Source organism: Pteropus medius, unplaced genomic scaffold (assembly GCF_902729225.1).
Source record: "Pteropus medius unplaced genomic scaffold, Ma_sr-lr_union100, whole genome shotgun sequence".
Classification (NCBI taxonomy): Eukaryota; Metazoa; Chordata; class Mammalia; order Chiroptera; family Pteropodidae; genus Pteropus; species Pteropus medius.
In genome coordinates, this window is record NW_024342473.1 from 12,895,451 (window position 1) to 12,907,932 (window position 12,482).

A 12,482-nucleotide genomic window follows, 5' to 3' on the forward strand; every position below is an offset into this window, starting at 1 on the left:
CCTGGGGACACTCCTATAGAGTTCTGACTAGCCACCCTGATCTGGATGGAAGTCACTCATTAATTCATTTATCCATCAAATATTTACTGGACACTTTTTTTTTTAAGGCTAGCATGTGCCTGGTGCCTGGAATGTAGTAAATAAGGAGGCTGACCTGGTTTCTGGTGCAAAACTTACAGTCTTGGTGAGGGGGAGATTGACAGGTACTCAGGTCAGGAAAGGCTTCCTTTAGGAAGCAACGGGGTGGTCGAGCTCAGTGGCTTTGGGGAGTGTCCTTGCTGGTGGTGGGGGGACAGCAGTTAGCCCTGTAGAAGGATAGTGGTGATGGGTAGTTTTCCAGAGAGAACAGCATGTATAAACACTCAGAAGTGATTTAGTTTAGAGCATCGAAAAGCTAAAACTGGCTGGAGTTTAGGGGCAACAGGGGACAGGTTGGGAGGGGTGGGACAGGAGCCATGGACTATCAAGGAAGGAGAGTTGGGCCTGGACCCAGCTCATGAAGTGCCTTGTAAGCCCCACCAAGGTTTCTGAGGCCCTGTGAGCCCTTGGTGGGTTTTCAGATCAGCTTTGCATCAGCTTACTCCAGCCAGTGTGGAGAATCGATTGGGCAGGGCTAAGGCAGGAAACTTCAGCTTCTTGGGAGGCTGTTGTAATCCAGAAGAGAGGATGGTGGCAACTAGCATAGTGGCAATTGTGGTGGCCAGAGGAGCTGGATTCTAGAGACATTTAGGAAGTAGAATCAGTAGGATTTGAGGATAGATTGAATTTGTAGGGGGTGAGGGAGAGGGAAGTCAAAAATAATAGACACTTCAGCACCCTCAACATGGCAGAATGAAGAGCTGGTGTGGGGTCAGGATAGTGACAGCCCCTCTGTCCTCTAACACTTCTCTTGAGTCGGGGATTGGGAACTGAGCGGTCATGTTAGAGGAATGGGACCCCTGTCTGAGGGCGGTGCTGGAATGCTTAGTGGGCTGTTTTCGCAGCATGCAAGAAGTGGGGCTCTCCGTTCTACCCTGTCAGGATTTGGGGAGGTTGGAAAGCCAGAGATCAGTAGTAGGAGGCCTCTCAGAACATGAAAACTACTTTATTCTCACCCAGAAACTGCCCTCTTTCCTTCTCTTTCTCAACCTGGAGGCTCAGAGGCCAGCCTCAGTCAGCTGGGGTACTGGGGTGACCCCCTCTGACCGCATCTCAGAGGTTAGGTCAAACATAGTTTCTCTTAAGAGAGAATCTTATCCGGAAGTTATCTAAACCTTCATTGATCCTGTATGTAAGTTCATAGCCCAATTAATTACACATTATATATAAATTAGCATCTCCTTTCTTTTCTCCTAAAGGTACTTCTTTCAGATTAAGTGATCTCACAATTAGAGCACCATCGAACGTTAGCACTAAAGGGAGCTTAGAAATACTTTTAGCATGAACACATTTTACAGATGAGAAAACTGAGCGACTTCCCAAAGTTAGATGGATTGGGACTGAGCTGGGCTGCACCCAGTCTCCCCGATTCTTGGAGCAGCCACACTTTCCTGGGATTTGGTACACACATACCCAAGTTCAGTCTCTGCACCCCCTCCCTTTCACATGAGAAGTTATCAGTTTGGGCATGGCACCCTTCAGTTGGTATGTCTGGGCTCTGGAATCCACCCTCCTCTACCCATCCCCACCCGCTGCCTCCTTTCAGCCTTCACTGAGGTACAGCAATCAGACTTGACACAGAATTCCAGAAGCAGAACAGATGTCATTGCCAGGCCTGCCTGGGGACTCCCAGATCCTTGGGGTTGGGGAGAGAGAAGTAAGAGCAGCTCTGATGGGGGAAGACCCCAGCCCCAGCCTGGTCAGTGGGGGTGATGGGAGCTGCAGGGGAAGGAAAACCAGAGAGAGGATGTTCTGGGCCTTACGTGCAGAGAAATGGAATCCTTGTTTTTTGGGCTAGCTGGGCGACCAGCTACTACTTACTGTCTTACTGCTGAGGCTGTGGTTGAGGCTGAGGCATTCTTTGGATTTGAGGGGTTGTGGGGTCATCGGAGTCAGGGAAGCAAAGGCTCAATAAGCTCTCTCTCAGGTGCAAGCTGGTACAGAGCCAAGACTTCTGGATGATTGGATTAGGGGATCATTACCTCGTCACGTAGTTTGGAGGACAGAGCTCTGGCAAGTGAGTGAAACATAATAGGGAGACAAAGGTGGGCACAGGAGGAAGATATTTTTAATCATATAAGCCATATAGCAGAACAGGTGGGGTAGTGAGCTCGCCAGTCCTTGTAATGTTTAAGTACAGAGTTTCAGTGTGAGTTTGCTGTTGTGTCTCTGCTTTTTAAGCATTTTGCTAGGTGCCTACTAGTTGCCATATACTATGCTAGGCGGTTTCCACTTACATTATTCACATCATTCCTAGCCATGAAGGGAGTTCTTATGATTTTTTACCAATAAGGAAGTTGAGGCTTGGAAAAGCACGGGGCTCTGCGTAATATCCTTTTGAGTGTGTTTCCATGTGTGCACTCAGCTGTTCAATTTATTGAGCACCTACTATGTGCCAGGCACTTTTTTAGGTATCGAGGATTTAGAAGGCTGATTAAGACATAATCTTGAGCTTGTCACCTAGTTGGGGAGATAAGCAAATAAAAAATCTAGAGTAATAGCTACAATGACCTCGGTGCCCAGTGTCCTATAGGGCAGACAAAGGGGAGGTGTCTAAATCAGACCCGGATGCCACAGGTATTATAGCGAGAAGGAGCAGCATGAGCAACGCATGAAACGGCAGTATGCTTTCAGAGAACTGGAAGTTGTTTGGTCTGGTGAGGACGGAAGGTTGCAGAGACCCAGAGGTAGGCAGCTATGTGTGGCTTTGCCCTCAAGTTGGCTGAAGTAGGTGCTGCAGCTTCCCCTGTGTCCCAGGCAACCATCCCAAGCTCTCCTTCCAGCTGTTAGTGGGAGGGGTTTAGTGTGTGGTAGAGGAGGTAGCCAAGATGGGGGGCGGGGCAGGAGGTTTCTGGAAAAAACTGACTGTGTCTCCTGGGAAAAGAGTGGTGATGATGTCGTGGAGAATCGCCTGTACACCAGAAACAAGTTGTAAATCTGTTGGGCCCTGATATTCAGAAGTGACAAGGCATTGATGTTTGTGGCGAGTTCTTGGCTTGATTAAGGAAGCATTGCGGCTTGGTTCCCCTCCCCCACGCGCCTCTTTCCTGAGAGTTCACTGAAAAATGGAACCCGGGCTCTGGACAGGCCCCACTAATCCCATGAAACAGCATTGAGCTGGCCCTGGGGCTCAGCAGCGAATCTCCTTTCTGTCTCGGTTCTAATTGGCCTCCTCAAATCTAATTTATCCTGTAAGTGGGTAAAATAATCTGTCAGAGAAAAGAGATTGAGAGACGCCCCGGGGCTCCTAAGCATAGAAGCTCTGTGTCTCTGACAGGGTCTCACCGAGGAGCCTGGGGACTGTGAGAGAGGGAGGCCCCCTCGAGGCAGAAGGCTGGAGGACAGCAAGTGTCTACTGTGTCCGCCCCAATCCTGAGAGGGAGAGCTGAGAAATGCTCATGGGAGGGGCTTTGGGGATCAGCGGTAGCAGTGGGCCCGGGATGGAGTGGCAGGACAGGGCTAGCCACGAAGCCACTGGATAAACAAGGCCCACTCCCCAAAGCATCACTTTTATGAAAATCTTTGCTGGTGAAGAACCACGTTTATATTAAAACAAACATTGCTGTGTAATGGAGCAGTAAGCAAAATGTGCCAAAGGTTTAAAATAAAACAATTTTGGGCAGTTGGCAAGCCTCCTGGGTATGCTTCCCTCTGGTGATGGGAGAATTTTGGTGAAAATGAGAAATGTGGAGACTCTTCATTTGAAGACTGCAGAAACTGAGGCTGAAGGGAGGAAAGCAGTGGATCCAAGGTCGTATGACAACTTCTGACTCCAGGTCAAGGCTTGTCCCACCATGTCCCATTGTCCCTCTAAGCAAGAAGAAGAATGGACTTCCAAGTGGCTCTGTGATGTGAGACTCAGGAAAACCTTCATCTCAGGAAGGCAGGGGCGGCTTCATGGAGGGCTGGTGCTTAAGCTGAGCCCCTGAGGATGAATGCCCTGGGCACAGAAGTAGGGTTAGGCACTGAAGGAGAGAGAAACCTCTTAGCTGGGAGCAGCTGGCTCCCAGAGAGATGAGACTCTCCTCTGGGCCTCAGTTTCCACGTCTATAAAGTGGGGGATCCCAAGCTTCGCAGATATTTTCACCCACATGGTCTGGCTTGGGCTCCAGGCACAGCCCGGTACTCTCTGAGGGGACCCCCAAATCTCTCTGCAGGTACATCTCTCTTGGTTTCCCTGTTTCGCCGTGTTGGGTGCTGGGCTCCTCTGAGGTGGAGAAGCCAGACATCTGCTGATCCATGAATATTCAGGAAGGGAATCGGAGCCTCCTCTGTGCTCCCCAGCCAGCCGCCCGGCCCCCCTGGCTGCCGTCCTGCCTGCCGGAGCCCAGGCTGCTGACATACCCAGCAGCTGCTCGGGCCCCAACTGTTCACATTGTTTGTTCAGCGCGGCAGGGGATTTTCCAAGCCCAGGACGTGCTTTTGGGGAGAAGGGAGCGGAGAGTGGGGGTGGGCTGCCGGAGGTCTCAGAGATTCGTGTCATGTGGGGCTTTTCTCCCCTGAAATTCAAACCGACTGTTCAGTGGCTGGAACAGGGCAATTGGAAGACGCTGGGCTGAGAGCCCAGGCCCCGTGTTTGAATCCTAGAATCTAGGGCCTCAGAGATAGAAGGGAATGGATGTTAAGAACAGCAATTAGCATTTATACAGCTCCTTACAGTGCCTTTAAAGACTGAGTTCCCATTCCTTGATTGATGCCCACTAAACTCTGGGCTGGAGCCCTGACATACATCATCTTTTTAATCCTCACAGGCCTGGTGGTATCATCTTCATTTTACAGATGTGGAAACTTAGGGCCAGAGAGGTTAAGTGGCTTCTCACACATCTGGTAGATGGAAGAGCAAGACTGGAAACTTGATATTCTGTGCCAAGGTCAAGTGCTCTCTTTCCACCACAGCAAGTGGCCTGAAATGATGTGAATGCCAATTCGATTTCCCCAATTAGAATGGAAACTGGGCGAGGGCAAGGACTGCCTTCTCCCTGCACCCACTGGTAATGCTGAGCCCAGTCGTGTAGCTGGAGGTGCCAACGGAGCCTTTCTGATGCATTAAGAAAGGCAGAGGCCCGGTTCAGGCCCCATCTGTCTGTCCTTCACATCGCAGTGTCAGGGCCCTGGCTTCTGCCCTGGCCTCCTTATCTCACCATTTGGGACTTCTCACTCTTGTTCTTCTTTGAGGGTAGTGGGAAGGGAGCCTGGGAACAGACAGAGGTTCTAAGTGTGGGCACATATGTGTCCAGGTTTTGACAAGTGTGGCAGAGACTTGGGGAGCATGTGTTCAGGTGTGGAAGTTGTGTTTATAATTTGTGTGTCTAGATGGTGTTCTGTTTCTTCAGCAATAGATATATCCAATTCATTGAATAATCCTAACATCATAGAATCTCAGACATCACCTGCTACATTTGAGTAAACTAAGGCGGAGAAGAAGTGACTGGCCCAGTGCCACACAGCGAGACTGAGACAGAGCCGGGTCTAGAACTGAGCATTCCTGATCCCCTAGCCAGTGTGCTCTCTGTATGCCCCACATGGCTCTGTCAGCCTGGACCTGCCTGGTAATGAGTATGGACTGCTGCCCCTGGTTTGCTCTCAGACACTCCATTCTGCCTTGAAGGAAGAAATCAGTCCAAAGGATAAGAAGAGACCTTGGGCCATTGACTTTTATGGGACATGGAGGCAGCAGGTCAACCTTCTGGGAGACACAACTAGAAAAACTAACCATTTCTCTATGAATAATGGTTCCTAGGTGCTGCTGTAAGATTGGTTAAAATAATAGACATCGGCCTTTGTGTGTTTTTGTTTTGACCCTGGGATGGCATTTCCTTCCTCTGTTGTTCCCTTTCTCTCCCCTTTGTAGCAGTGCTGGAGCTGCAGGCCCTGGTGGGGCCTCTGGAGAGAAAAGATACCTGGCTTGCTCAGGAGGCTGGGTTCTGGCTCTGGTTTGCTGGGTGGCCTTGGGGAAATGAGCTGCAGGAAGGAGGGCTCAGCTCCTCCAGTCACCGGGGCAGAAGTGGGTAGGGTTACAGTGGTCACGACAATGTGCAAGGTTCCAGCGCAGGGAATGACATCACTGAGCACTGATTCTGTGCCAGGTCAGGCACTGTGCTGTACTCCTTTTCCACATATCATTTCATTAGGTGTTCACAAAAGCCCTAGAAGGAAGGAATTAATATATTCTTTAAATTGAGATACAATTCACATACCACAAAACTCACCATTTAAGTACACAAATCAGTGGTTTTCAGTATATTCACAAGGTTGTGTAACCATCACCACTATCTCATTCTAGAACATTTTCATCACCCCAGAAAGAAACCTCATATTTCTTAACTATCACTCCTCATTCTTCCCTCTCCCCAGTCCCTGGCGACCATTAATCTACTTTCTCTCTACATTGATTTGCCTATTCTGGACATTTCATAGATATGAGATCATACAATATGTGGCATTTTGTGCCTGGCTTCTTTTACTTAGCATAATGTCTTCAGGGTTCATCCATGTTGTAGCATATATCAGAATTTCATTCCTTTTGACAGCTGAGTAATGTATTTATCCATTAATCAGGTGATGAGCATTTGGGTTGTTTCCACTTTTTGCCTATTATGAATAATGTTGCTAAGAACTGTGTATTTTAGTGAGGGCATCGAGCGGCCAGGGAAGATGGGCACGGAGAAGTGTAGCAGTTTACTCAAGATCACAGTTAGTAAGGGACAGAGCCAGGACCTAGGCTCAGGTCTTTCCACGAGACCTCTTTCTCTACAATTTGTCCCAGCCCCTGGGTGAGTGATTCAGGAGCCGGGGGCCGTGGGAGGTGGGAGGACATACTGATGGCCTTGGTGTCTCCTCCTCTACCTAGGGGAGCTGTCGTTGCTCCAGCAGACAACTGTGAATCTGAGCTGTGGAGCGGGGCCACTGCAAGTGATCCTGAGCCCAGAGCAGGCCGTGGTGCTGGAATGTAGTCTAGGGGCTGCTGCTGCCGGACCCCCCATCAGCGTCATGTGGAGCAAAGACGGAGGTGCCCTGCTGGAGCACGACCACCTGCGTCTGCTACCCAATGGCTCCCTGTGGCTCTCCCAGCCCCTAGCGGCTGATGGCAGTGATGAGGTGGCCCCTGGGGCCTCGGAAGTCATTGAGGGCAGCTATTCCTGCCTGGCACATGGCCCCCTTGGAGTGGTGGCCAGCCAAGCTGCAGTGGTCAAGCTCGCCAGTAAGTGCCAGCATCTGGGGGCTGAGCTGAGACCCAGAAGGCCTGGGCTGTGGGAAATGGGATCTCGGTTAGTCACCTGCACAAAGGCCTATCTCTTGAGCCCACTCTCCTTTTCCCTGACTCCCATTTTGCTCTGTAGGTCCCTCCCTGGTATTGTTTACCTCACTGTTCATTAGACCCACTTCTACTGTCCAGCCCACCCCCTTGGGAGCTCTTAGGAGGTACAGATCACCATGAAATAATTTTCAGGCCAGAAGAAATGTGCAATCTGACCATGATGCTGAAGATGTTAGGCTGGGGGACTTTGGAATTCATTCTGTCCACAGCATCTAACCAATAATCACCAATTCTTATCTTCTGGTGGCCGCTCTCCAACTGTGTCTCCATTGGTCTGAATTTGCTCTGTTCGTGTTTCTATCACCCTATGTTCCTCTCTCTCTGTCTCTCTGTCTCTGTCTGTCTGTCTATCTGTCTGTGATTACTGTGGCCTCTCTTTCCTTTGCTCCTCTCCTATTCCTGCCTGTGTGTCACTGTCCTCATCCCCAGCACTCACAGGCTTCTCTCTGCACCCGGAGTCTCAGACAGTGGAAGAGAATGGGACGGCTCGATTCGAGTGCCACATTGAAGGGCGGCCAGCACCCATCATTACTTGGGAGAAGGACCAGGAGACAGTGCCTGAGGAGCCTCGGTGAGTGCCCTGTAGGGGAGTGGAGAGTGGGTCCCGGTGGGCAGGCCAGTTAGGGCTTGGGGATTCTTAGACTCAGGGTGACTTCATTTGCTTAGATTGACTTAGCAGCCAACCATTTCCTGACTCTCAGTTCATTTCTGGTCCCTAAGAGAAGTTGAGCAAGAAGTTTTTGCTCTCAGAGAGGAAAGCTCCCCCCGCCCACCCTGCAAGCTGTAGAGCTTGAGTAGGGAGTAGTGATAGGGTCCTTCAGAGCATCTCTAGTCTAGCCATTTGCTGGAGACCGAGGGCTATAGAGGAGCTGTAGGTTACTCAAGGTCACACTGTGAGTCACTGGCAGAATGTTTGTTGTTCGTTCAGGGCCCTGGGGCTGCTGGAAAGGTATTTTCTTTACAAGGTTCTTCTGGAGTTTATACCCTTGATGCATAACTTCTCTTCCTCTCTCAATTCCATCCAGTGTGGTGCAGCATCTAATAAATGGGCTGTGGAGGTCCTTCCTGTTTCACTACCCTCTCTCCCCATAAAGGTGATGGGCAGATGGAGCAATGCCAGGGAAGAATTTCTAAGGCAGAAGAGAAGCAGAGGCTAGACTCAGGACTCGATCCCTCTTGTAGCTTCCTGGGCAGGCCCAGATGTACCTGCAGCATGACAAAAAGCACAAGGCTCATTTGCATCTGTGGTCACTGAGTTGGTCTCGTGACTTGGTTGTCACCCCATGAATTCTTACATCTTTGGAAATGTGGCTCCATAGTCCTTTCCTAGCCACACTACAGTCCTCTCCCTACATCTCTCTAGCTGTAGTTACCAACTCACTCTCTCCTGGTGGAAGTGGGGTTCTTTAGGCTCAGAAACACGGGTTTCCAGATCTCCCTCCCCTGGGACTAACCTGTCTTGAGTGTGTTGAGTTGCTCCAGTTGACTTTTGCCCATGTCTAAGTGTGAATGAAAGTGTAAGAGAAACTTCTAGGTAGAAAAGCCACAGGACACATCCCTGTATAACAGTTATGAGGGAGAAAGGAGGAGGTCAAGAGGGCAAGATACAAACTACCCTGTTGACTTTGGTGATCTGGTTAGCCCCATTGGTCCTTAGCAAGTCACTTCTTACTCAGCTTTGTTCTCCCCATCTATAAAATTAAAAGAGAAAAAAAGGAAAGAGGTGGATTAGATCATGGTTTCCCAAAGTGTGTTCTTTATAGATCATTCGTCCCTAAAGATGCTTTTTGAAAAAAGGTATTTTGTCGTCCAATAAGGTCAGAAAACTGCCTATAGATCTCCCTCGTGGAGTTGACAAGGCCCTAGGAAGTTCTGTACTGAAAACCTGTTTAACCAAACACTTTCTAGACTCATCTGCTTAGAGCCCCTCTTGCAGCATCCCAGGCACGAGCATTCTAGGGAGTGAACCATGAGAATGCTGGCTCTGCCTTCCTAGCACTGACATTTTAAGTTCTATGCCTTCTAAGTGTGGAGCCTCTCCCCACTGTTTAGTGGGTGCCTCCTGGTTGTTTCTGGGCAAGAACCAACTGAGAGCTTGCTCCTGGCAGAGAGGGTGGGAGAGAGCAGAAAAATCTCCCCGTGTTGAAGGTCACAACAGACACCACTTAATGAGAGCTATGTTTTCTCATTTAATTATTATCATCCTTCAAGGTAGGGGTTTCTTATTTTTCATATTATCCTCTTTTTGTTTATATTCCTAGAAGATGCATTTTTCAAATTCCTATAAATGAAAAAGAACAAAAATTGCTCATCATCCTGTCACCCGTAGAAAGCCACTGTTAATTTTGACATCTGGCCTCTGGACTTTTCCCCTGTACATTTATAAATATTCACTTTAAAAATTTTGTACATACTGGGCGTTTTGTTCAGTCACCTTTTTTTTTTTCCAAAACAAAAATGAGATTATATTGCAACTTTTACTTTTTTTTGCTTAACACATAATGAACATCCTTTCAGGTCTAAAAGTATGGCTATAGCAAATATTATCCCGACTGTTAAATGAGGGAGCAGAAGATCAGCGACAGAAGTACTTCGGCCCAGGTCGCACAGCTAGTACTTGGGTGTTGGACGCCAGAGCCCTGTCGTAGATGACACACAAGCCTCTCGTGATTTGGTGGTTGGGGTGGGGCAGCTGCAGTGTCTGAGAAGTTCCTGCTACAGGTGGGCTTAGGGATTGGGTGGTCCAGCTGCGGCTCAGAGCAGAGAAGTTACTTCCCCAAAGTTTCTCAGCAAACAGTAGGGTTCAGACCTCATCTCCCAACATCGAGTTTAGGCATCATTCCATGAAGCCACAGGCCTCTCCCAAGAGTCTGGAGCTGCCAGTTCCTGAGCTCTGGGAGTGTTTGCCCCCAAGTCCTCTGAAAAATGATCCTCATCTATAAATAAGCTGGGCTCACATGTCCCAGCACATTGTGTGAGGGGAATAAAGAAATGTCTAAAACAGCAACTTGATTATGCCCAAGGTATGTATTTTTACACATGCCCAGATATGGTACATGTACAAATATGCTATTCATAAACTCAGCCCAGTGGTTTGAAGGAGACCATATGCCTTGGTGTAGGGTGCACACATGTGCAGTTAATAAACACACTCTGTCAGGGTCTATGTGCATATTTTTGAAACTTATGGTGAAGACTAGACCCTAAGGCAATTCCCTGGTACTTATACTAATTTCTAATGATAGGGGATAATTTTTCTTCCATGGGAAACAGTCATCAATGAGAGCAATGTTTCCCAAATCCCAGGCGTTCACAAACCCCCTTTATAATTTTGGCCATCCCTAAACTATTTATACAATCATTTACCTAATACATTTCTTTAAATCAACTCTCTCTTTTGTATTAACACATACTAAAAAGGAACATTATCTTACTACAGTAAGATGGAAAACCAGCAACATGTACCGTAAATAGAAAGTGGCCATAAAAATAAGTACATAACCGTCGGAATAAAAAACGTGTGCCTGGATCCACTTGAAATCATTTTGTTATCATCATTCACTCGCACTTTAAAAAACACGGCACTAATGGGCTTAAATAGCACGGGCTCCCCAGTGCAGTGTTCTGCCCTACGCACCTTCCAGTGTCCAGTGTCTGTCAACCTGGTGTGGTCCTCAGCTAGTGTTTCTTTTCCCTGGGGGGATCTCTGAACCGCTTAGGGTCGGGCCTCCTTGGCCCTCAGGAAATTCAGAACAGCTGTGTCATTTCTTTTGTGTTTTTGAATCATTGAGTCCAAGTGGCCTTTTGGTGGGGGGGGCGGGCAGAGGGAGATGGGAGGGTTGCAGCAGGCTCAAGCTCAGACTTGGAAAAAGAATGATCCCTTCCTTTGAATAGAGATTGTTTTTCATTCTATAAGTAGCTATTTTGTTCTATTTGCAATTTGAATTAATTTTTAAGTAATAAAATATACTAAGTTAAAAGGAAAAAAAGACCTACCAACTGAATACAGATATAGCTATTACCATTTTGAGTGCCTCCCCAGTCTTTTTAAATATGTGTACGGTTTATACCATTGTAAACATGTGTTTAGAGTTTTCAATTCATAGGTAATATTTATATCCATTATCTAATGTGAGCTCATAAGACATTAAAAGGCTCAAAGTTGTGAAGTAGGCAAGATGGGAATTATTTAACCCATTTTTCAGATGAGAACCTGAGGCCCAGATATGTGATGTCATTTGCTAAAATTGTATGTTAAAGCCAGTTCTCTCCACTGTACTATACAGCTGCCTCTAGGTTAGATCCCGGAGTTACAAAACAAAGTATACAAGGGCACGTGCTTTTTTTAAGTTAGATTTCTAAAGTTTTATATTTCCAGACTAGTAAATATTCATAATAAAAGTTCGCCACACACACACACACACACACACACACACACACACACACACACACACACACACACGCCCGCCCGCCCAGCCCAGCCCCGCCCCACCAAGAGTCCCCAGTAATTTCACTCCCAGAGAAAACCTCTGTGAGTAATGGGAGGTTTTCCACCCTTGACTTTTTTGTGCATATTCTAACATATCACTTATTTGTGTTCTAAAAACAGAATTGCTTCATAAACACTGTTTTGTGATACCCCTCCCCACTAACCAATATATCTTGGACATCTTTCCAAGGACAAAGCTTTGAAAACCGCATTTTAACAAAACAAAAGATTTTAAATGAACACTAACAGTGGTTCTATTTTGTTCCTTTGGGTTGTAGCAACAGCACATTTGAGGAAAAGTGTATGTTTGTTCATTGGTTCTTTCATTCAACACACATAACTAAGGAAATGTTACTTGTCAACGGACATATTAGCTCTTGGGTGCCTGGAGCACAATTTCCCTGGAAAGACCAGGGAACTTTGAGGTTTGGAAGTGTGGGCAGCTGCTGTCAGGAACCCTGCAGGCAGAGTCAGCTAGCTAGACTGAGGGAGGATGAAGGGTCTTGGAGGCAGGCCTTTGTTTCCTAGATCAGCCCT

General features: G+C 47.7%; 1 protein-coding gene across 1 annotated transcript in view; it reads left to right on the forward strand.

The window, feature by feature from the left end:
• IGDCC4 (immunoglobulin superfamily DCC subclass member 4) overlaps positions 1-12,482 on the forward strand; it is a 36,938-nt gene that overhangs the window by 1,996 nt on the left and 22,460 nt on the right. The window contains exons 2-3 of the mRNA XM_039865279.1: positions 6,989-7,339; positions 7,886-8,027. Of these exons, the coding sequence (XP_039721213.1) occupies positions 6,989-7,339; positions 7,886-8,027 (493 nt within the window). The remainder of the gene's footprint in view (positions 1-6,988; positions 7,340-7,885; positions 8,028-12,482) is intronic.